Here is a 23,299-nt window from a genome sequence, read left to right on the forward strand (position 1 = left end):
CTACAGAGCGAGCTACCAAGAAAGATTGGACAGGTTATAATTTTTCTCTCTAGAGTTGAGACTATTGACAGGGAACCTGATAGAGAGGAGTTTAAGAAAGAATTTCAAAGGCTGCATGTTAATGTTTGCAGTGGAGTCCATACTAGAGGATGTGAGTAAAAGACTTATAAGTGCTCCAAGGCCCTGCCCCGGGTGAGGAGCGTTATATAATGCAAGTTGTTGTTGGAGTAGTGAATCTAATGGGGAGTTTAGGAGGAGTGTCTTCAGGCAGAAAATGGTGAGAATGTGAAACTCACTGTCAGAAGATGTGACTGAAGCAAATAGCATCAATTTCTTTTAAGAGAAAACTTGGTACATGGTTAAGGGAGAAGGGAATACAAGAGTGAGGGTGGATGGGAATTTGCATGGGGTATCTCATGGAGGTCTCAAGACCCTCCTTTTCGACCGTGCCTTCAGCCACCCTCCTACCCTGCCTGCCCTTAACCTCCCTAATCCCAACCCACACCTGTTCGGGTCCACAGCCCTGACTCCAGCGCCTTGGGACATCCTCCCGACGTGAAAGGCGCTATACAAATGTAATTTTGTATTGTCTCTTGTATACACAGCGGTTCTGTGCTGTATGACTGTATGCTCTTGCTCGTTCGGTTGGGCTGGATGTTACCAGGCTGCTTGAGCCCATCTGTGCTCAGAGAAATCGGAGCTGAGAACAAGAGGCACAGACTCCGCAGCCCAGGCTGTGTATTGATGCCGGAACACAACAGCCTCTGCACCTGCACTCCAGCAATACCAGGGGCGACGTTCCACACGCTGTCGCCCCAGGAATGCTCTCCCGAGATAGTGTGCAATAGCTCCTGGCCTGCAAAGCTGTCCCTGTGTGCAGAAGGTCATAACACAGGCAAAGTGAACCGTCATTTGCTGAATCAGCATTGTTCGAGCATGCATTAGGCCATGGGAATGCTCAGGGCTTGCCCCTGGGGACCTCAGCACAAATACCTCAGCTCTTCTGTGCTTTCAGCAGGCACCGGGATCACTGTTCTGGAGCATCTGCCTCTCTCTACTTTTAACTCTAGCTGAACCCTCTGTCGTAGCTGCTTAATCGTTTCGCCCACAAAATACACAGTCAATCCACTCTACGTTTTATATATTCTGCGAAGCACTTTGAGACGGGTTCAGCAACGTGTAAAGCTGTCACGTTAAATGCAATGATTGTCATTCAGCCCCTCACGCCTGCTCTGCTACAGCCTATTCCATGGACCATTCACGAAAATCTCCCCCTAATCCCACCCCCGCCACATCCATCAAATGCCAGATTATTATTATTATTATCTGAAAGCACGCCATAGTAATATGTATTACATGTAGTGACTGCAATAGCTGTGTGTCAGCTTGGCTCAGTTGTAATTTTATCTGGAAGCTCCTCAGCCAGGCCTTCTCTTTTCGAGTCGTGTCAAATGTTCTTTAACCGGCAGACACCGGCTTAACATCTCATCTGAAAGGCGCCAGCTCTCACACTGCAGCACTTGCCCGCACTTCGTTTGGTTTGTCGGCCTAGACTCAAAGCCCTCGACACAAAATGACTTGGACCCCTCAACCTTTTGACCCAGAGACAAGAGCGCTAGCGACTGACCTGAGCAAAATAATAATAATAAATGGGTCACTCAATCCACGACTGCTTATGGGACGCTGCTGTGCGCAATTGGCTGCCGTGTTTCGCCCACAAAACAACCAGTCAATTCACTTTACATGATATTCTGTGAAGCGCTTTGAGACGTCTCGAAGACTAGATAAGGCGCTACAGCAAATGCAAGGATTATTATTATTATTAATGTACTTTCTCATTAAAAGTCATCCATCAGCCTTGGTAATGTACGCGTTAGTGTAGAAGACTGGCATTGCTCTTGCAATGAGGATGATGATGATGTTACCTTACTAGGGAAGGGGGGAGTGTGGGGGGACGATGGGGGTGGGGGTGTAAATGGAATTGTACACATCTCTGCATGAAACTGATTAGAATCCAACAGTAATCGCCTCGAGGGATGATCTGACTACTTGCTGGCCCACTGAATGGAATGTTGCTACTGGCATCACATAGCAAAATATGAGCAGAGCATAAACTCAGGAATGGAAGCAGAACCAGAAGATTCTGCTTAGCCCGGGTTGAGAAACTGACCTCATGCTTGTGCTGTGGGAAAGTCCTTAATTTCTTGTTCTTTTTGGCAATTGCGTTTTTGTGAAAGTGCCCTGGACATTCTAATCTTAGTACAGGATCAGAGCTGGACAGTGTATACAGCCTGCACGCTCACAGGCACTTCACAATGGAGGGAGAACTTTGTTGACGGCAAAGGTGATTCTGCGACCACTCTCTGTGCTGGCAGGAACTGGCGAGCCAGCCCACTTGGGGAGTAATGACAGAGAAGGTGGATTTGGGCACGGGGTTTAATCCAAGTGTTAAAAGACGTCCCGATCAACGTGAACTCCCTGAGTGACGAAGCCTTTTTAGTTCAAAATCTGTAGATTATTCCTTTCAACTAGCATCTGCCAGCTGCATGTTTTCAAAGAGAACTATTTAGAGGGGAAAAGTCCCTGAATATCTTCCCTGCTTTTAAGCCTTGGGACTTGTTAGGCACCAGAATCTAATTGAGAGGATGGACAATTTACATACATCGATACAGTAATAATAATAATAGTATTTGCATTTGGCATAACTCTTTATCTCATCATATTAGAGATGTCTCAAAGCGCTTCACAGAATATACTGTAAAGTGAATTGACTGTATATTTGTGGGCGAAACTCAGCAGCCAATTACGCACAGCACAAACAGCCGTGGATTGAAATGAACAATTTATTATTGTTTTTTGAAGGGATTATTACCCCGGAAAAGCGATCCACCAATCGACTAACAACCGGGTTCCTATTTACTGCTAGGTAAGCGGAGGTGTGCAGAGTAAGGAAACTTGCCTAAGGTTTTGCTCTGCCCGGGAATTGAACCCAGGTTCTCTCGCTTGTGAGACGAACGCGCTAACCAATACTCTGCAGGACTCGAAACATCCTTGAAGGAATCACTGCCGCGTTCGCCAACAAACTACACAGTTTCCAGAATATTTTAAGAAGCGCTTTGAAATGTCCTACAAACGTGAGAGGACCCGATATCAAATGCAAGGATTATTATTATTACTTATTATTATAATTTAGATAACCTGGAACACTTTTATTTGTCCCAAGTCCCGCAAGAAGTCCCTACCGAGAGTTTTATATCTGGAGGAAAATAGTACTGAAAGAGTTAAGTGCGAACCTGCAAGCCTTGTGAAAAAGTGTTGAATGATCTGATCCTGTAGGTGGGCCTTTGATCAGAGACAGCTTTGGTTTGTTTGTTTGCTGTCCCTCCTTCGCACCCTTTGATGTCGGCAGCGGTATTGAAAGAGAAAGCGCTTCAAACCCGATCATATTGCTGTTTGGTGTTTTCTCAGAACTCCTTCTGTGGAACATCAATGTGCTTCCCCTGCCAAGACACCTCGACTGCAAAACAAGAGTTGGTTCAGGAGATATGGAAGTCCCGTAGCCCCAGATTCCCTTGCGTTGGCTGGGGAGTTGGTGACCTCGCGACCCTGTTTGATCCCAGGGCAGTGGAGGGTAACTCTTTCAGTTGGCACTTTGTGATATATTAGGCCAGTCCCCATCACGGAGCAGGAATGCAGTGCTGTGATCTGCAGTCAGGGGATCAGGCAGCTTGTGGAATCCCATGGGATGAGGTGTTGCTGAAGCTCCTCGCTGGGCCGCTCGACAGAGGCAAACGGATGCCGTTTCCTGAGGCAAGCCAAAACACGGCTTCAGAAAGGGTTGGTCACAGTGTGGACTTTCCAGGGGTGGAGGCTCACTCACAGAGCTGCCACCTGACCCCACAGAATAGTAACTGGCAATGAACTGGTGATGGGCAGGACAGGGTGACCCAGTTATTAAGAGCACGGGTTCACTCATGACGCAGGTGACCTATGGACATGCATTTACTGTCATGTAGCACCTGGCAGTCTATATAACTGCTTTGCCCTGTATCATCTTTTGATATTCTCTTCTTCACGGTGTATCATGTCAGGTGTCAGCCCGGCTTAGTTGGCAGCGTTTTCGCCTCTGGGTCAGAAGGCCGTGGGTTCAATCCCTGCATCGAGACTTTAAGCTCAGAGTCCTGGGGCCTCAAGCGCTGGCTGCATTGTCAAGAGGGCCATCGATCAGATTAGCTGTTAAACCGCTCGTTGCATTTGTCTGTTCAGGTGGTCGTTAAAGATCCCAAGACATGATTTGGGGGGGAAAAAAAAGGGGGTAAATTCAGAAACACTACTTCAGTGAGCGAGCAGTAAACTTATGGAACAGGCTCCCTAAGGAGACAGACGATGGGAGCAGAAAATGTCATCACTTTCAAGAACAAATTAGATAGATTTCTGCTACAAAATAATATCTCGGGGATACAGCAACAACAACAAGATTACATTTGTATAGTTTATATGTACAGTATATAGTTTGGGACTCGACATGTCAAGCGACTGCCAGGATGGTGGAAGGCAAACTAGATGGATCTTGGTCTTCTGTCGCCCAGCAACTTCTTATGTTCTTATGAAAAGAGAAGGAAGTTTTGCAGCGATCTGTCAACAATCCCTCAGACACGCCATCATAATTGGTGATTCATTTTGTGGCTGTTTATAGGACACTGTTGGGCACAAATACGCAATCACTACACTTAAGTTTTTAAGATATTGCTGGGGCAATTTTGTGCTATCGGAGGAGGAATGTCAGCTCTCGGGAATAGAATACGTTATTACATTTTAGAGCTGCTTTCGACATCAAGCAGTTAGGCCAAGAAAAGTATGCTCATTAAAACTCCCTCTGGACTATCTCAAAATAGGCAATAACTGCAACGTCAGAACAATCCCCTCTTTAATAGGACGTCCAGTACCCGACTCTTTAAAGAACATCCAGTATCTGACTCTTAAAGGAACATCCAGTAAGTCTCGGAGCTGAGTAAGTGTTGAGCAATTTTTTCTCAATCATGCACTTCAGTTTTCACTAGGTTTAAACACAATGGCACAGAAAATGTCTGCTGCATCCCATTCCTCATCTCTTGCATATCACTTAACATGGGCAAAGTAACCAATGTTACCCAACTCGGACGAATCAAAGGAGATTAAGATTTTCTGTTTACATCTTTGAAAACCTTTCTACGGTTCCTCTGGAATCTCGGTCTGTGCCAGGGTCAGGCTTGAGAAGTAGATTCCAGAAACGCAGTTCAATGCTGGGGCAGAGCTTACTGCAAGTACCATTGTCACTGATCAGATCGACAACTTGCATTTCATTTGCCATTGGATCGAGCAGTCAGTGAATGGGCATTTCTGCTTTACAAATGCTTTGAGAAAACAGTGCCATCGACCATTAAAGGGTTAACGAGGTGCCCCACTGGACATTTGTCCCTTCACTATCATTACATGGCCTGCGAAGTCTGTGAAGGCCGTGGGGTGGGGGGATGTTACAGGAATGCTTTCGTTATAGTAACTGAGCAACAATCTTCTAAAGATGTAATAAAAGTACCTCAAGTGTAAAGAGGCGCTTTGATCAGGGCTTTGTAAGTCCAAAGAAGAAAGAAAATCCCTGACTTTAATCCTGTGAATGGGAATTGAAAAGTTTAGGTTGATCATTAGCTCTGTTGGGCGAGCACATCAATGCATGGTCCCGAGAAAGGAAGAGAGTGGTGGGTGGGGTAATGAATGCAATTCAAAACGTACATGTGCATGAATAGCATATCCATTAGGGCTACTAAGCGCATCACATACTGCAAAGATGCATATCACATCCTCTGTTGCTTTACACATAGACGCACGGTTGGACATGTGATTAACGTATTTTTTTCCCCTCTCTCAAATTCCTCCTAGTTTGTAGAAATCAGTCATTTTAGTCTTGTGAAAAATAAAATCACAGTCCCCAAAAAAGAAAATAATAGTAATAATCTGGTCACTCGATCCACGAGTGTTTGGGGGACGCCGCTGTGAGCAATTGGCGCCGCGTTTCACCCACAAAATAAACAGTCAATTCACTTTACAGTATATTCTGTGAAGCGCTTTGAGACGTCTCGAAGACTTGATAGGCGCTACATCAAATGCAATTTTTTTTTAACGTGTGTTTAAAAAAAAAGATTCAGCCCGCTTGCTCTGAGTGGTGCAGGGGAATGATTTCCTGCTGAGTTCAGTTAATAAAGTGATAGCTGGTGTGCCCTAGGATTGAATCGCAACCTGAGTATCCTCAGGGCTGAGTGCCCCTGGGCAAACAGAAGGGAAAACAGACAGAATTCCCTCTCCCGATCCAGGAGAAAATAGCCTTTTAGAAACTGCACCTGGATTAGACATCAGATGATCAGATGACCAGGCTTCACGACAATGAACTTCGTTGTCAAATATCTTACTTGTGGATCTTACCAGCACTCACTGTCCAGGCTCCCACATCTAGAATTGCCATTGAGCGAAGTGGCAGTGACTCACACTCTGTATGAGAGAAAGAGAGCAAGCAATAATAGGGGATTTACACAGAATTACACAGAAGAACGTTATAGCACAGAAACAGGCTATTCGGTCTACTATATATACCCTTGTTTCTACTCCACGTGAGCATTCACCTTCTTCCATACCCTCCTCGGCGCGTACCAGTATTGGACAAGTCCGGTGTTCTACAGCAGGCCCATGGGGTCCGGAGGGAACATTATGCAGAGTTTCATCCAAAGGACGGCATCTCCGACAATGCAGCACACCCCTAGTATGCATTGGAGTGTCAGCTTAGACAACGTGATTCAAAATCCCAACTTGGGGCTTGAATCCACGACCTTCTGAAACAGGGGCGAGAGAGCTACACATGGTGGGATGCGCCAGGCTGACACATGGTGGGATGGGAGAAAAAGCCACGGGAATTTCCTACCGTCAAAATTGTGACACACAAAATATAAAATGGAAGTGGGGTAGAGATGCTGTATGTGGTTTAGGCAGCTGATTGTATCACTGCACGTCTACAAGCCTTGCTAAATTACTTTGCTATTTGTGCTTTAAATCGGTGAGAATTATCTTCAGCAAACTAAACACTGAGGAGTTCACACACTCTCAATTACTGGCTCCAACAGGGTGGTCCACGTCCCACTCGGCAGATTTTCTAAACTGATGAAATGAAGAGGACTGGAGGTTGAGGGGCTGTTCAGGGTCGGCGATCATTAAGCACAAGTTTGACTGTATTTGAGATTAGCTGTTAACACAGACATAACAACGCAGTCTCTGTGGGAATGACAGAAAATGTGTCACTGGCAGGGCTGGCCTTTCTGAGATCAGCTGATAGACTTCCACTTGCTGATTCTGCGGATAGATCTTGTGGTTGTCAGTGGAGGCCTTTTGTGTTTTAACCCTCGCGATCTCAATGACTCTTGAATGTAGGTTTCTCTGAATCCCCCCCAAATAAGGAGTTAACTTCACTGAGACTCGCGTCGCTTCCAGCGTCTAGTCCACACTCCTTGACATTGGGGCTTTCCAGTAATCTGGCAGAAAAGATCCAGGTCTAGATATGAAGTAAAATGAACATGTAAAGTGAATTGACTGTGTATTTTGTGGGTGAAACATGGCAGCCAATTGCGCACAGCAGTGTCCCACAAAAGTCATGGATTGAGTAACTAAATTATTTTTGAGGGGGCTTGGAAAGCGATCCGCCAATCAACTAACAACCGGGTTCCAATTTACTGCTAGGTAAACAGAGGCGTGAGGAAACTTACCTAACCATTCCCGGGCGGGGCGAAACCTTAGGCAAGTTTTCTTACACCTCTGTTTGCGAGGCGAGTGCTCTAACCAATTCTCTGCAGGACTCCTGGAAGCGAAGAATCCAGCACCATTTTCCATGAATTGAGTTATTTGCACTGAGAACGTGATGGGTGTTGTCTGTTTTTTCCCAGGGTGACACCTCATGTTAACAGCGTCAATTGCATGCACTCATCCAGCCGCGGCGCCTATTTCAAGCAGACTGCAGTGAGTCAAAAGGAATTAGCATCTTCCATTACAAGTGAAAGCTTGCCCATCATGTCACAATAAAAAATAAATGCTATTAATTTGCTCATAATTCCTGATGAGTTCGTAAATTATTTTTGCACATTCACTGTGTTATCATCAACCAACGCAGACTGGCTGGGAACCTAATGGTTCCTGGTCTTAGTCATCTGGCTACTGAATACATTCTACAGTGTTATTAAAACGTGTCTTTCTTTCTTCCAGATCGCTTGTGAAGAAGGGAGAGTTATTCTGACCTGTGGTTTACCCTATCAAGTGGTGGGTGTCTTGTCATATCATGCTATTGGTATATGTGTCCGAGTAGAAGGGCTAATAATAGACAGCGGAGTGGGTTACTGGGCTAAAGGTACAAACTGTGCTACCACTCCAGTCTACATAGGTTTTGGAAGGGCTGCTGAGAGCGGAGAGGGCTGTGGGGAAGACGAGAGCAGTTTCACCCAACTAAGCACAGGGTGTCAGGAGAAGTTGAGCGGCCTGCTCTCTGGCCAGAGGACTGATTCAGACTGGCGAGCGTTGGATTTGCCGAGGGTTGGGATCATGGAGACACTTGGACATCACAGACACCTTAGGCACTCAAAATTCAGTCATGGCAGTGATAAAATGGACCCAAAATTGAATAGAATTACCTCTGTAAAGTTCTCAGGATAATAATAATAATCCTTGCATTTGATAGAGCACCTTAACACGTCTTCAAGACGTATGAAAGTCTTCAAGGCCGGTCTCAAAACCTTTCTCTTTGACCGTGCCTTCAGCTCCCCTCTCGACTCTCTTCCCCCTCCTCGCTCCCTCCCTTCCCTCCCCTCACCCTGACCATTTCCCCCTCCTTGCTCCCTCCCTTCCCTCACCCTGACCATTTCCCCCCTCCTCGCTCCCTCCCTTCCCTCCCCTCACCCTGACCATTTCCCCCCTGCTCGGGTCATGACCCAACTGTGCAGCGCCTTGGGACGTCCTCCTGACGTGAAAGGCGCTTTATAAATGGAATCTTGTTGTTGTTGTTGTTGTTGTATATAATATGAACAACAATTTGAGTTTATCATAGCACCTTATATCCGGGTAGCACTTAACAGCAGAGTGGCTTGAAGCCAAGATGGAGGGGAGGGGGGGTGGTTATCTGATGTCTCTCCCATTGGTTGAGTGTGTTAAAGGCACTGCTCACTGCAATATTGGGGCATCCATTCAGGCCCTGGTCAAATCCCAGTCAGGGATGGAATTTGCATTACCCATACTCTAGGGTCCCCAAGCCTCAGCCCTCGCCAACCTTCACCTAACTCTCCCAGATGAGATCCCGAGGCACTAATTTCTGCCAGTATTGTTTTAAAAGGAAGAATCATGTAAAGGAAAAAACATAGTTTTCCCTTGAGCTTTCTCCGTCATCACAGTCCTTCTCTCTTGTCCTTCAGCTGCGATCCCAGGTGGGTGAAGGCCGGTGTTTCTCTGTGAACTGCTCGGATAAAGCCAAGGACCAGGCCATCAAGGTGCTGAAACACTTCAACGTGCAGGTGACACCTGCGGACATCTTCAGCCGCTGTCAGGTAGGAGTGCGTGTGGGCGGGGAATGGAACGGGGGAGGCTGTCTGGGTTGGGAGAAGGGGGTGCGGAAACCCACTGATGAATTCTCTGGGGGGGTTTCAAGTGTCTTGTCTCCAAAGTTTTCTTCCTTAAGCCAAATGTTTGATGCACAAAGCTGGCGTCTTGAGAGGCAGAAACAACACCACTCTCGAGAGGCTTGTCACCACTGTAATGTCCGTGCACAAAGAGAGACCGCCAAGCCGTGACTAACAGCAGCAAATGTCCAGAGGCTCAGGCCTTTGGACGCGTTTGGTTACGGAGCAACCTTTCAGCCCATCCCTTGTCAAAGCAACTCGCTTGCTAGTAGAGTAGACAGGAAGTCATTGCTAGCTTTAAATCCGTGTGTGTGTGTGTGTGGTGGAGATGTTGAATGGGATTACTTCATTCAGGAAAATGAAGTGGAACAGCTGCTTCATAGCAATGTGTGTCACAGCGCGAACAGCAATGTCAAGTGTGTGGGCAGCAGTCAGCAACCCGCCTTGTCAAAGTGTCACTCTGCATGCCACGGGCCACTGCTATCTGTATCCGCTGGCTCCTGTCTTTCTGAGTGACAGGAGAGGGCACGTACGTGTTTGAGGACTGGAGTGGAGAGATATGGTGCTTTTGGCCGGTTTAACTCACGAAAAAGTCCTTGCAATCCTAAGGCATGGGTGTTCGAATCCTTTTTGTTTGAGGTGACTGGCACTTTTCAGATCATGTGTACAGATCAGCTTCCAGCGGCTGCTGGCTGGTGCCAGCTGTGGAGGCGGGTGCCTGGCTGGTCTGCTGGTGGATGTTGTGGAGTGGTACAGCCTGCCTCGCGCCCTGATCTTGAATTTACAATACAATACAATCCCTGCGAAGCGTTTTGAGACGTTTCAACAACCTGATAAAAGCTCTGCACCAAAGTTCAAGGATAAATATATAAATATTAATTATACATTTTGTAAGCTACAACATTTTGATGTCGGAGCATGTGGGCAGATTTGGGGACACAGATTCTTGACGCACACTGTCTTGTGGAAGGTGATACAAGTGAGAGCAATGTTACTCTCTGGGCTTTAACATAGTTAAATTGAAGTTAGATGTTAAATGTTCCTTACACCCAACCTCTGACTGCCATTAATTACCGAGTGTTTAGCCTCTCTCTCTCTCTCACACACACACACACCTGCTGGGAGCCTTTTTTTTGGCACTGTTTATACAGTAGTTCTGGGTTAGAGGACAGCAGCCTTAACAGGTAGGAAAAGACAATTGAATGATAATGATTGACCTTGGCAAGCATCCCTCTGTCTCTGTCTCTCAGTTCCAGAGTTCAATGAATACAGTCTCCAGGCAAAGTAGCACTTACACTAGAGATGACTACATGTGGAGTAAGGAAACTTGGCTAAAGTTTTGCCCTGCTCGGGTATTGAACTTGGGTCTTCTCGCTTGCGAGGCGAGAGCGCTAACCACTACAGAGCTGCAGAGCGCCTCAATGAGACAGGTATAAGCGGTGCCGTTTTATTCGGGGTAAGATCTAAATGACGATCTCTTGCAGTGAGACAACTGTGGTCTGATGATGATAATAATAAAAATAATAATCATTGCATTTAATATAGCGCCTTATCATGTCTTCGAGACGTCTCAAAGCACTTCACAGAATATACTGCAAACTGTAGTGTAGCGGTGCGGGTTCACATTTCCCCTCTTCCTGCTGCGCTCTATGTGTGCTTTGCTGCAGGACAGGCTACATCAGCAAACACTCCATTGTGGTCGCTGATGCCTTATAGCAGACCCAGGTTTACGCACCGTTGCTTGAGAATGAGGATTTGCCTCCCCCCCCCAAAAAAAAAATCAGCCCTTAACAAAGTTCAAGCTGCAGGCTTGGCTTGGCTCAGGTCAGGTCAGGTCGGGTCAGGTCTCTCCCAGGTTTGAAGCTCTGACATCAGGAACACACCAACTGAACAAACAAGATCAGCGTTAGCCACCTGAAGTCACAGAGCCCCAAACCAGACCAATCGCCCTCACTGTTTCACGAGCGACAGTAACTGGGGGCTGAATAGTGCCCATTAGACCCAAAGAATATCGGGGAAAATATGTTGATAATATTGAAAATATGTGGATAAAATATGTTCAAGCTCTCCGAGACGCTGGTGAGAAAGGTGCTGTATAAATGCGTTGTTGTTGTTGATAGAATTTTTACACCTGATTCATGCAGTTCTGATTATGTTATTTTATTTGTAGTATTACTTTGAATGGAAGGAAATTCAAAACTGCTGTGAAGGGGATATTAGTGCGGAATTGGAAAACGTTTCAGTCACTGATAATTTAACTTCCTGTGTTTATACACAAAATGTAATAATAATAACACTTGCACTTGATATAGTGTCTTTCGTGTCGGAGGACGCCTCAAAGTGCTTCACGCGATTTTACTATAGCGTGTAGTGACTTGGTATTTTGTAGGCGAATGCAGCAGCCAATTTGGCTGCAACCAATGCAGTCAGATCCTTTATAGTTTTGGAACAAGACACTCGCAATAGAAAAGGTAAAGAAAAGAGCAGCACGACTGATTCCAAGACTGCTGGGGGTGGGCTGGGAAGGAAGATTAACGAAATTTAAGCTTCACAGTCTCAAAAGAAGAAGTTTAAAGGAGACCTCACCAAAACAAATACAATATTGAATGGCGTAGATCAGGGGAAGCCCAGACTATGACATCAAAGTGACCCGAGAGGGAGCGGAGGGCATAAATGATAGGAGAAAAGTACAATTTGAACAGATAGCATGCAAAATCTTCACTTGGCGTGCAACAACCAAGCAGCCAGATATTAGGCTAAACACTGGAATTATTTCCACTACAATTAGTTACACTAACAACAACAACTTGCATTTATATAGCTCCCTTCATGCGGGGAATTGAACGTGGGTCCTCTCACTACGGGACTCCACAGTAGTAGTGACGGAGTAGCATCTACTTTTAAAGCCGCAAATGGAACGAATTTTAAATGTCTCCTTCGGTTAATTTGGGGTTGTTTCTCAAGAACACTCCTGGTCGCAAGGCAGCTTTACTGCCAGCTGTGGGGGAGGCCGGGGTGGGGACAGAGAGAGAGGGAGAGAGAGAGAGAGAGAGCACACTCCACTTCTGATCGTGCGCGCTGTTTTGTGCAAGCAAAGCACAAAGCACATCTGGTACGCCCTGGCACTTTGCCACAATGGCACTGCTCAGGCCCATGTGCTGTTCAGGGAGCTGCAGTGGCTGGTATTCCAAATGCAGCACATCCAGCTCCACAGTGCTCCGTCGCACCCCTCCTTCAGCTCCCGCCGCTCCCCCCTCCCCCCACTCCTCCCGCTTTTCCTTTAATGAAATAAACTGCTGCTGATGGGAAGCTCAGTATCCATGGCCTGGCGGCTTGTCAAAAACGTAGTCACTTCCCGCTTGTGGAGAAGGGCCCCTATGGTCTCCAGGCAGTGCTGTTAGACTTCTCAGAAATTAGCATGTGGCTAAGCTCTGGCAACTAGCACCTAGACAGCAAAGCCTTTCACATAGGAAAGTGTCTCAAAGCGCATCACAGAAACAGATGGGAGCTCGAGCAGGAGAATGTATGTGGGTAGGAGGCCGGAAGCAAAGAGAGAGGTTTTTAAAGGTGGGTTTTGGAAGCTGAGAGAGAGCAAGCGAGGGGGAAGAATTTAAGGAGAGAGTTCTAAAGTGGCTGAAAGCTCATCCACTGATGTTGGGGTGCACGTGATTCAGACCCGTGTTGGCAGAGCGGAGGGAGAGGGTAGAAGGTAGTAGATCACAGAGGGAGGGTGAACCCTCTGGTGCCCAGGGCTGTATCTCTGTACCTCGGAATGAGTGAGAGGGAAGGAAAGTGTCAGCCGGGTCCCTAGTACTGATCACTGTCCTGTAAATACAATAGAATACAATGCAAATTACATTTGTATAGCGCCTTTCATGTCGGGAAGACGTAAACCCACAGACTGTGTATTCTGTTGCATGTATGTTGAGAACAGTGCAGGGCCAGTTCGGGGTCTACTGTAATGTCCCCTTGGTTGCACAGCCACAGTAATCCATCGAACAGTTAATGCCTTTGAGAAGGAAGAGGAGAAAATTGTCTAAAAGAAACCTCAGAAATGTCACTGAGTCTATCTTTAAAGATCTCTAAATCTAGCAATCTTTCCACTGCGTCACGTCAGAAAGATGCGGGGAACAGTTTGCTATTTCTAGCCGTAGCCATTGCCCTGATGGCTGGAACGTGCTGAGACGCCAGTTTCTCAAGAAAGGGCATTCTTCAGCTGTGTCCGAGCTGGTGTGGCTTTTGGGCTGGAGGTGAACAGTTCAGGGCTGGAAACGAGAAATCGTGCAGAATAGCACCCCTCACACAGAATAGCGTCACAGAGAACTTGATAGTTGTGTAGTCAGGGGATGGGGCGAGTTTGACCGTCAGTACAGTTGAAGAGGAAGGTGGAGTGATTGAGGGAGAGTGTTCCAGAGTTTCGGGGCGTAGTGGCTGAAACCCCGGCCGTCGGTGATGCAAAGGAGGGGGCAAGGGACAAGCAGGAGGCCGGAGCTAGTCGAAAGGAGGTGACGGGTAGTTGATTGGGAAATACGTAGGTCTCAGAGGTAGGGAGGTGCCAGGGCATGAAGGGATTTGAAGATGAGTGTGAGGATCTTGAAATCAGTGTCAGCCTGACTCAATTGATAGACTCTCGTCTCTGAGTCAGATAGATGGTTGTGGGTTCAAGCTTTACAACAGCAGTTCGAACTCAGAGACAAGGCTGACACTCCAATGCATTGCTGGATGAGACACTGCCTTGCTGGAGTTTTGCTGGGCTTCAGATGAGGTGTTCAACCGAGATCCCATCTGCCAAGTATCCTGGCCGACAATCCTCCAGATAAAATATTTTTTTCACTTCACAGCTGTTTGTGGGACATTCCTGCACACAAATTGGCTGTCGTGTTAGCCTAAGAAATACACATTTACTACATTTTACAGTAAAATCTTGTGAAGCACTTTGAGACGTCCACCTGATGTGAAAGGCCCCATATCAAATGCAGGGATTATTTATTATTTTAGAGTAACGAATACTTGTGAGTGATTTAGGGGCTGAACTATAATTGAGTCCTGAAATTTCTCGTGGTCTTAACCATAAGACTAGTTTGTTGGTATTCAAGAATGTGCAGAAATGATGGAAATGGCTTCAGTTCTGTGTTAATTTGACACCTGGTTTTACGCAATTCTTAAAAAGATCAGCCTTCCGCCCCTGGAGGGTGCTCCGTGGAATAATTACAATAATAATCCTTGCATTTGATGTAGTGCCTTATCACATCGTTGAGATCCCACAAACAGTATCCCAGTATCCCACAAACGGTCATTTAATAGCCTCCCAATACCTGTGGAAGCGCAATTGTTCCTTCACTACACTCCAAAGTGTCATAGTGTGAGATTGTGTGGTTATGCCTCCGAGGATAAGCAATAAGAACTTTGTTTCAAACCTTCAATACAAACCAAAACACCTTCCTTCCAAAACACTGTCTGCAGGGGCTTAGTCCCTGGGGCCATACCTGTCCTGCTTCGAATTCCTTGTCTGTCAACTCGCTCGGCTGTTTCCCCTTAATCCTACTCCACCCTTCCCCACGGCTAAAATTGGAATAACATTGTTTCACTCCAGAGGTCAGCCGGCTTATCCTGCAAACTGAGTGACAGCCCTATCATTACAGCAAGCCAGCAGAGCCTCAGGCACTCCAAGTTTGTTCATGAGAATCGATGTCATCTCCAGCCTCCAACCGGCACGACTTCCTTGCTTGCCAAATAAATTGTTGTTGAGCTCGCTTTTGCAGTTAATTGGCATTCTTTTTGTGGCATGCAAAGTAACTGGTAACCCCACGAGCGGGATAACTTGTGGTGTGATTTCGCCCACAAAATATACAGTCAATCCGCTTTACAATATATCCAGTGAAGGGTTCTGAAACGTCTCAACGAGGTGATAAGGTGCTATATCAATCCTAATCCTAATCCTTGCATTTGATATAGCGCTTTTCACGTCGGGAGGACGTCCCAAAGCGCTTCACAGAACACACTGTAAAGTGAATTGACTGTATATTTGTGGGCGAACGCGGCAGCCAATTGCGCACAGCAATGTCCCACAAACAGTCGTAGATTGAAAATGACCAATTTATTATTGTTTTTGGTTTTTGGAGGGATTGTTATTAGGCTCTGTGTGGAGTAAGGAAACTTGCCCAAGGTTTCGCCCTCTGCCTGGAATTAAGTGCAAGGTTTATTATTGTTGTTATTATTAATAACTGCCACTCTCAAGTCTGGGCGTCTTTAAGTATTTGCCCCGAGGAGCAGTGTCACTCCGAGCACAATCAGACTGAGATCTGAGGCAGCAGAAAATCAGCAGGAAAACAACAGACAGCGCTGGATAATGGGGCTGGGAGATCACTTTGACGAGAGTTGAAACAGTGGTTACCTGATCACTTGGGATGTGAATGGTGGCCAGCGCGGAACTCCAACCAAGGCATGCAACACATGAGGCCTCGCCGAGCGAGCCCTGTTCTCACAAGAGCCCAGTCAGCAGCCCTGTTCCCACAGCTCTTAAAAGAGTTTCCTGCCAAAAATTTAGTGTCTTCAGAAAGCCACTGGAGCATGAAGGTCAATGTGTGAGAATAAGACAGTCGGGATCTTAGCTTTCACCAGAAGCGGCAGCTCGCTGTATCTATAGCTCGAATACTCAGTGAGGAGGTTCTGGGGATGGCAGGCTCTATATTTACACTCCTCTACTTCACAGTGTCAAACGGGCATCAGATTTGGTCGGAGTTTATTAGAGCCCTCAGGCTGGGCTGTGACTTTGAACTACTTTTTTAAAAATGTTAGCTGCTTTTGTGGCTGCCTCCTGCCCTCTGCCTAACTCCAAGTGGGCTCTTGTGACAGTCAGTCCCAGCGACATTGCATGAGTCGTACCCTAAGCTCCGTGACTAACCCCAGTCACAAGTCCTCTGTAGCTGTTATTACTGCTCGTGTTCTCTTCCTCCAGGAATCCCAATTGTCACTGAATTTTCCCGCATCCCAGTGCTTGGAAATAGGACTTTGTGCCCCTTCCTCTCACACACACATAGCCACTGTACACATTTAGGCATGTTCACACACAACACGCACACAGCTTGACTGAGGTTCATGTACATATGTACCAACAACAACAAAATTACATTTGTATAGCGCCTTTCAAGTCACACACACACACAATTACACACACAATCACAATGTACACACTGTACATATACATACATACACACACTGTATATACATTGTGATAGTATATATGCATAGTGTATATATATAACTATACATATACACGCATACACACACGTATGCACACGCACGTACATACTGAATGTACGTCTCGGTTGGTATCACTCTCGCCTCAGCAAGTTGTGAGTTCAAGCTCCACATCGGACTTGAAACTCAATGGTCTAGGCTGACATTCCCGTGCAGTGCTAGGGGAACGCTGCACTGTTAGAGGTGCCATCCTTCAGGTGAGAGTTTCAACCGGCATTGGCCATTCATGTCAAGGCTGTTTGTGGGACAACAGTGTGCCTGGGGGGCACAGCCCTTTCCACTGTGCCATGGTTACAGCTCTGTATGCGTATCCCAACCTGAAGCTATGATGCACTGAGATGCAGGAACAGCCTGTGGAAACTACAGTCCCTTTAGTTTGACCTGCGTGTTTGGCCGGAGCTCAGCTCTTCTTCACGGTGGCACTGCTGTCAGGGGAACTGACCTGCTTATGGTGCTCAGAGCATCAAACACAAACCCCGTGCCATCAAAGCCTGGCTCTTTGCCTTCAATAATTTGCCCCGCAAAAAAAATAAATACCCTGTTCTTAAAACATGCCTCACAGTGTGAAGGATCGGAACCAAGCCTTGAAAAACAATGTAGGGACTTTTTTATTCTGCTTTGTTTCACATAACTATTTCTTGAATCAGGAATGAGAAATATGATACTTTTCTCCAAAAAAAATTGTCTGGTGTTACGGCTTAAAGATGTTTTAATGGATCCCATGTCATAGTCATTGGCTGCATCAGTCTTTGTGTGTGCTGATCAGAGAAATCGGCACAGAATCTAGGCACCTACCGGTCTTTGTGTTCCTGCACCTCTGAGTGTCGGGTATCCTTTTAATTGCACATAACATTGTGAGAGGAGCCTGGAAATGTGAAAACATTCGGCTCGGGAACTCCATTCATAACCAACCTCGCTCTTTCCAATTCTGCGGGAGAGCGTGTATGTTTGCAGATTTATATTAATTCGGATCTCAAGTTACTCTGCAGGAAACGATTGGGTATTAAGCAAAGCCGCTCTCTTCACCTTACATGACTAAACTTAGCAAAGTGAAAAAAATATTATAAACCAATTTTCTTTTCGGCAGCTGGGTGTCTTGACACATGCGGAAACCCAGCATCACCACGCTTAAGAGTATTCAAACCAAACTGAGGATTCCATGCAACCCACCTACACATGGAGATTCTAGAGATAGATTGTTGGAATGGGGTGAGCATTCTCACCTTGAAGGGCTGCATCCTGTTTGCCTAATTCTGGAAGGCATTAAGCGCAGGTTGGCAGGAGCCAAGACTTGGGGACCCCAGAGTGTGCGTTGGGGCTCTGCTGCTAAAACCACATAGCTTGCCGATCGATAGCACTGTCACGCAAACCATCCTGCTGTTTGTCCAGCTAGTACCACCCTATTCATTAGGGCTTTGGCTTGCAGGGTTCACAGGAGCTGTGTGGGAGGAGTTGCTACCCCCAGTGACTGGTCTATCCTTCCAAGTCCTGCCGATGAGCCTGTGTTGTCATGTTATAAACCAACTTCCACTTTTTAACAGAGCGAATTGTGAGGCTGCGCGCATAAATTAACGAGAGTCGCCAAGTCCTGCGGGCCTTACGAAGGAATCTTTTATTTATTTCCCAGCATGTTTCTTCACAACAACGCTGAAGTCGTTTTAAGGAAGTTGGCTGCATGGAGAGACTGGGGTCATTTCTAACTGTGGAGTATTTCTGTAAAGGACACATCCTCTCTGGCTCACAAAGCACGTTGATGTTATTCAGTCATGCTCAGTCGGTTACGCTCTCACCCCTGGGTTAGAAGGTTCGCCTTCTAAAACTACCCAGTCACTACACTTCACAGTAAATCCTGTAAATTACTTTGAGATGGCCTCCTGTTGCGATAGGAGCTATTCCAGCGCCTTGGGATGTCCTCTCGATGTGCATGGTGCTATAATTATGCAATTTGTTGTCTTATCAAATATATTATTATTATTTATTATTATTAAGGTTGTGGGTTCAAGTCCAACGTCACGGGACTTTGAGCTCACAGTCTAGGCTGACCTTCCAGTGCAGTGATGGGGAGCACTACATTGTTGGAGGTGCCATCCTTGAAATCCAAGGGCTGGTCTGCCACGTCAGATGGACATTAAAGATCCCACGGCAATACTCGAAAGGAGAAGGAAGTTTCTCTTTGTGTCATTGCTGTTTTGGGGACATTTGCTGTGTGCAAATTGGTTGCCACGTATTAAATGCAGGGATTGTTCATTAGATAGTGATGCGTGATTCACGCTGTGAAAGTTAAATTGAGTGTCGGACACCCGGCTTTCTCAGCACCTTTCTCCCCGAGCTGCAGCGTGTTCCTTTCTTTCACACAAAGGAAAACTCTGCGCTGACTGAGGATATTATCAGTTTCAGCCAGCCCAACTTTATGGCGGAAGCACAAAAGCTGAAGCGATGGCGTGGGGCTACTGAAGAATCCAGCTCCTGACAACAGGACATTGGCAGGTCTGTGCGGTCACAGGCCTTTGAGCCCGTGATTTAATGACATCATGGGAACACTGGCCTGCTTTGCTGCAGAAGCGTCTCATTAAGAGGCGTTGCCATGAGAAACCACTCAGGTCAAAGCTCATAAAAAACACTCAGCCTGGTCCGCAGGACAAGACTAAAGCATTGTAAGAGGATCCAGGAGTCAGTGTGAAGAGCTGCTTCAGCAAGGGGAAAAGGAAAATTCTAATCATGCTCAATTCTCCTTCTACGAATTACACAGTCACTACACTTTACAGTATATCCTGTGTGAGTATTTTGAGACTCCGTCCCCCCCCACCCACGTGACAGGCAACATATCAATTGCAAGGATTGCTAGGATTTATTTTTATAAATAAACATGCTTTCTGGGTGCAATGGAAATAGCTGGGCCCGTGTTTAAAATTCCATCTCTTATTCTTTTGGAAAATATCCCGAATGGGATTTGGTGACGGAGCCGTTGGCGGTTTCAGCATTACCTGTCAACGTGAGGTCCGTCCGTACCTGGAAGAATCCGAGACGGCAACTAATTGGATCTGGACCTGTTGCTGCCTATGAAAATTAGTTTTCACAAAATAATAAATAATAAATCACAAAATAAGATTTTGAGGCTTGAACCCACAACCTTCTGAGGCGAAAGTACCACAGTTGTGAGCCAGGCTGAACTGGATATGGCAGCCTTCATGCTCTCGATCAAAAATAACAACAACTTGTATTTGTAGAGCACCCCTCACACAGGGTAACGTCCCAGAGGGGTTGACAGCAGTGGAGCACAATGGTCGAAAAGGAAAGTCTCCAGGCTCCTGAAGATGGGAAAGGAGGGAGCAAGGCGGAGGGATAGAGGGAGAGTGTTCCAGAGTTTTGTGGTGTTGTGGCTGAAAAAGCTACTGAAACTCCTGCTGGGAAAGTGTAAGTGTGGATGTTGCATGAGAACAGATTTCAATGCCAAATAGCCTCCGGCACTTCCTGTATTGGTTCACAGGTAGAAGAGCCCCTTGGACAGGTTGCCTCTTCAGATTGAGAGGCAGCAAGTGCGCGGGCGTGCCCTTGTATTGGAGCTTTGTTACACAGGCTTGGCTCTCTGCTTCGCTCCCTTACCAGGGAATCACATTAATCATCTTTATTTTGGCTTTGCTCCGCCAAAAGAAATTGTATTCCAGGCCAAAATCAACCTTTACACAGCCGACAACACAAATAGCCACTGTTATTTTCTGTCTCTGACTGTGTCAAACATATTCACCATAACCTCTTGATCACTCGCTACTGTTTCATTCACGGGCCTTCGGAACGCCTTTTCCCCTTCTCTTCAAGGTCCCTGGGGTCTCACTATTATTCAGCAACCTTTAAACCCACAAATAACAATTCCAAGGACTATGTTCCATACAATTGTGAGGACCAGGTAATGATAGAGATACTATTCCGGTTGTGGGAATCTACTACTCGGACTTATTCTTCCACTTATTCCAGATCCATGTACCTCAAGAGCAACAGACTGTGTAAAACAAGGGGCTGAGAGTGTGTCTCACACACAGTGTTGCACGGGATTGAGAGCAAACAACAGCAGCACGATGGTAGAGTGTGACGGTGGAGTTAGGTCACAGTGTGTTAATAATAATTATAATAATAATCTTTGCATTTGATGCAGTGCCTTATCATGTCTTCGAAACATCTCAAAGCGCTTCACAGAATATAATGTAAAGTGTAGTGACTGGATACTTTGTGGGCAAAGGTCACAATGTCACAGTGTAGTGGTTGAGCTAGTTCATGCTATATCCTTGGCTGCAGGCATTGCTAGGTCCCCAGGTACAGGTGATGTCCCCTTCCTCTGTTGGATGTTAATCAGCATTCACTCTGCACAGCTCACCCTGAAGCTTTGTCTTTGAGGAATCATTGGTGTGAGTGTGTTCTCCCTTCTCATTTTTCCTGCCCGCCCCAGTCACTTTCTCTTATGCTTTGGATGAGTTCACATCAGTATTTCGCACCTCCCTCTTCACTGCCTCCGCTTGTTCCGATTATTTCCGACGTCCTTCCTTGAGGGATGAGCGGGGCCCTGCTGTCTGCTTAACGCAAAGTGCTGACCTGGGATTAAGTAGGTCAGTGTCGGAGTCTGGTCCTCGGCCAATCCCACCGATTATTTTTTGCTTAATTGGTGCCGGTGAGGAAAGTTTAGGTTTCTGCAGGGTCTGAGAAGCTGAGCTGCAGGAGTCCTGCTGTCTGCCTGACCAATTAGGCCACAATATCAAAGAGAGGGCTCGGGATGGAGGGCCCAGGACGTGTCATTGTGAGCAAACTGAAGTAAATGCCAAAAGCAGAAAAAACAGAGATAGGTAGAGAAAAGAAATCCCTTGAGCTCTTGTAAAGAGTGACGATCCCTTTGTACTGTCACCCAGCTGGGAGAGAAGGAATTTTTTCATGCCTCAGTCATCTCAGCCTCCCAGGAAACAAAAGGCAAAGCTATAAACCATTGGGCTTGTGAGAGTCCCTCACCTTCTCAGGATAGAATCTTTAAGAGATGCCATTCTTACCGCAGAGGACAGCTTTGGTAGAGCAAAGTGTGAGAAATAAAGATCTCCAACCCCAATCAGTTAGGTGGGTATCTGACACTTGCATAAATCCATCACTGTGCTGAAGAATATCCAAGCCACACTGAGAATTCAGTGTATGTATGTCGCCTACACATGGAGATTTCCCTGGGTCTGGAGTGGAAGGTGCATTCTCTCCCTGGTGGGACAAGGTTGTGTCGCTAACTTTGCCTACATTTGCTTCATTTCTAATTAATCTCATTCTGTGAAATACTTCAAGATAATAATAATAATCCTTGCATTTGATATAGCACCTTATTATTTCTTCTAGACGTCTCAAAGCTTTTCACAGAATATACTGTAAAGTAAATTGACTGTATATTTTAAGATGCCATTTACATGAAAGGTGTTGTGTGAAGATCTCTACAAATATACTGTAAATCCTCTGAAGTGCTTTGAGTCTTTTTGACGAGGTGATGAAACACTATTATGAAATACATAATAATAATAATCCTCATGTTTGGTATAGCGCCATATCACATCAGATGGACGTCTCAAAGTGCTTCACAGGATTCACTGTGACATGGAGTGACTGTATTTGTACGCAAATGTGGCAGCACAATTGCACACATCAACGTGTTCATGAAATGATGACCAATTTTTTTTGTGGGGGGCGATTATCGGCCAGGACACCAGGAGAACTCTCTTCCTTTTTTGAGTAGTGCCACAGGATCTTTAACGTCCAACTGAACACTGGGACCTCAGTTTAATGTCTCATCTGAAAGATGGCACCTCCGACAATGCCACACAACCCCAGCACTGCATTGGAGTGTCACCTTAGACAATGTGAGTTCAAGTCACGATGTAGGATTTGAACCCTCAACCTTCGCACTCAGAGGCGAGAGTGCTATCACTGAGCCAAACTACCATACATGTATTATTATAGGTATGCCATAACTCAACTTATCCGCCTCAAATATATTACCATCTCTAACAGAAGGCCCACAGATCTTATCCAATCTGCAATGTACATTATTTGGCACAGTGAACAGCTGTTTATTGCCAGACATGGGCGGATTATCTTTATTTCATCTGGTCCAGAGTTAAGTGGGTCACATGCAGGTGACATTGACCCCTCAAATGCTTTTCTCATCTGATGATGCTGATTCATTTAAAGCATGGATCCCTCAAGTAACTGCTGTAATTGACCATTCGTCCTTTATGCTCTGGGCAGAACAACAGCCTATTGATGATAATTCAGTCCTTAGCTAAAAAAGAGAGGGAGTTATTTACAGAGATCAAGTCTTTAGCTGGTTAAACTCCACAGAATCCCGA

At 46.0% G+C, this 23,299-nt stretch overlaps 1 protein-coding gene across 2 annotated transcripts in view; it reads left to right on the forward strand.

Moving 5' to 3' along the window:
* The window catches only part of exd3 (exonuclease 3'-5' domain containing 3), a 190,758-nt gene that overhangs the window by 81,784 nt on the left and 85,675 nt on the right, over positions 1 to 23,299 (forward strand). For both annotated transcript variants that reach the window (XM_007900207.2, XM_007900209.2), the window contains exons 19-20: positions 8,278 to 8,331; positions 9,474 to 9,605. In XM_007900207.2, the coding sequence (XP_007898398.1) occupies positions 8,278 to 8,331; positions 9,474 to 9,605 (186 nt within the window). The remainder of the gene's footprint in view (positions 1 to 8,277; positions 8,332 to 9,473; positions 9,606 to 23,299) is intronic.

Source organism: Callorhinchus milii, unplaced genomic scaffold (genome assembly GCF_018977255.1).
Source record: "Callorhinchus milii isolate IMCB2004 unplaced genomic scaffold, IMCB_Cmil_1.0 Scaffold8, whole genome shotgun sequence".
NCBI lineage: Eukaryota > Metazoa > Chordata > Chondrichthyes > Chimaeriformes > Callorhinchidae > Callorhinchus > Callorhinchus milii.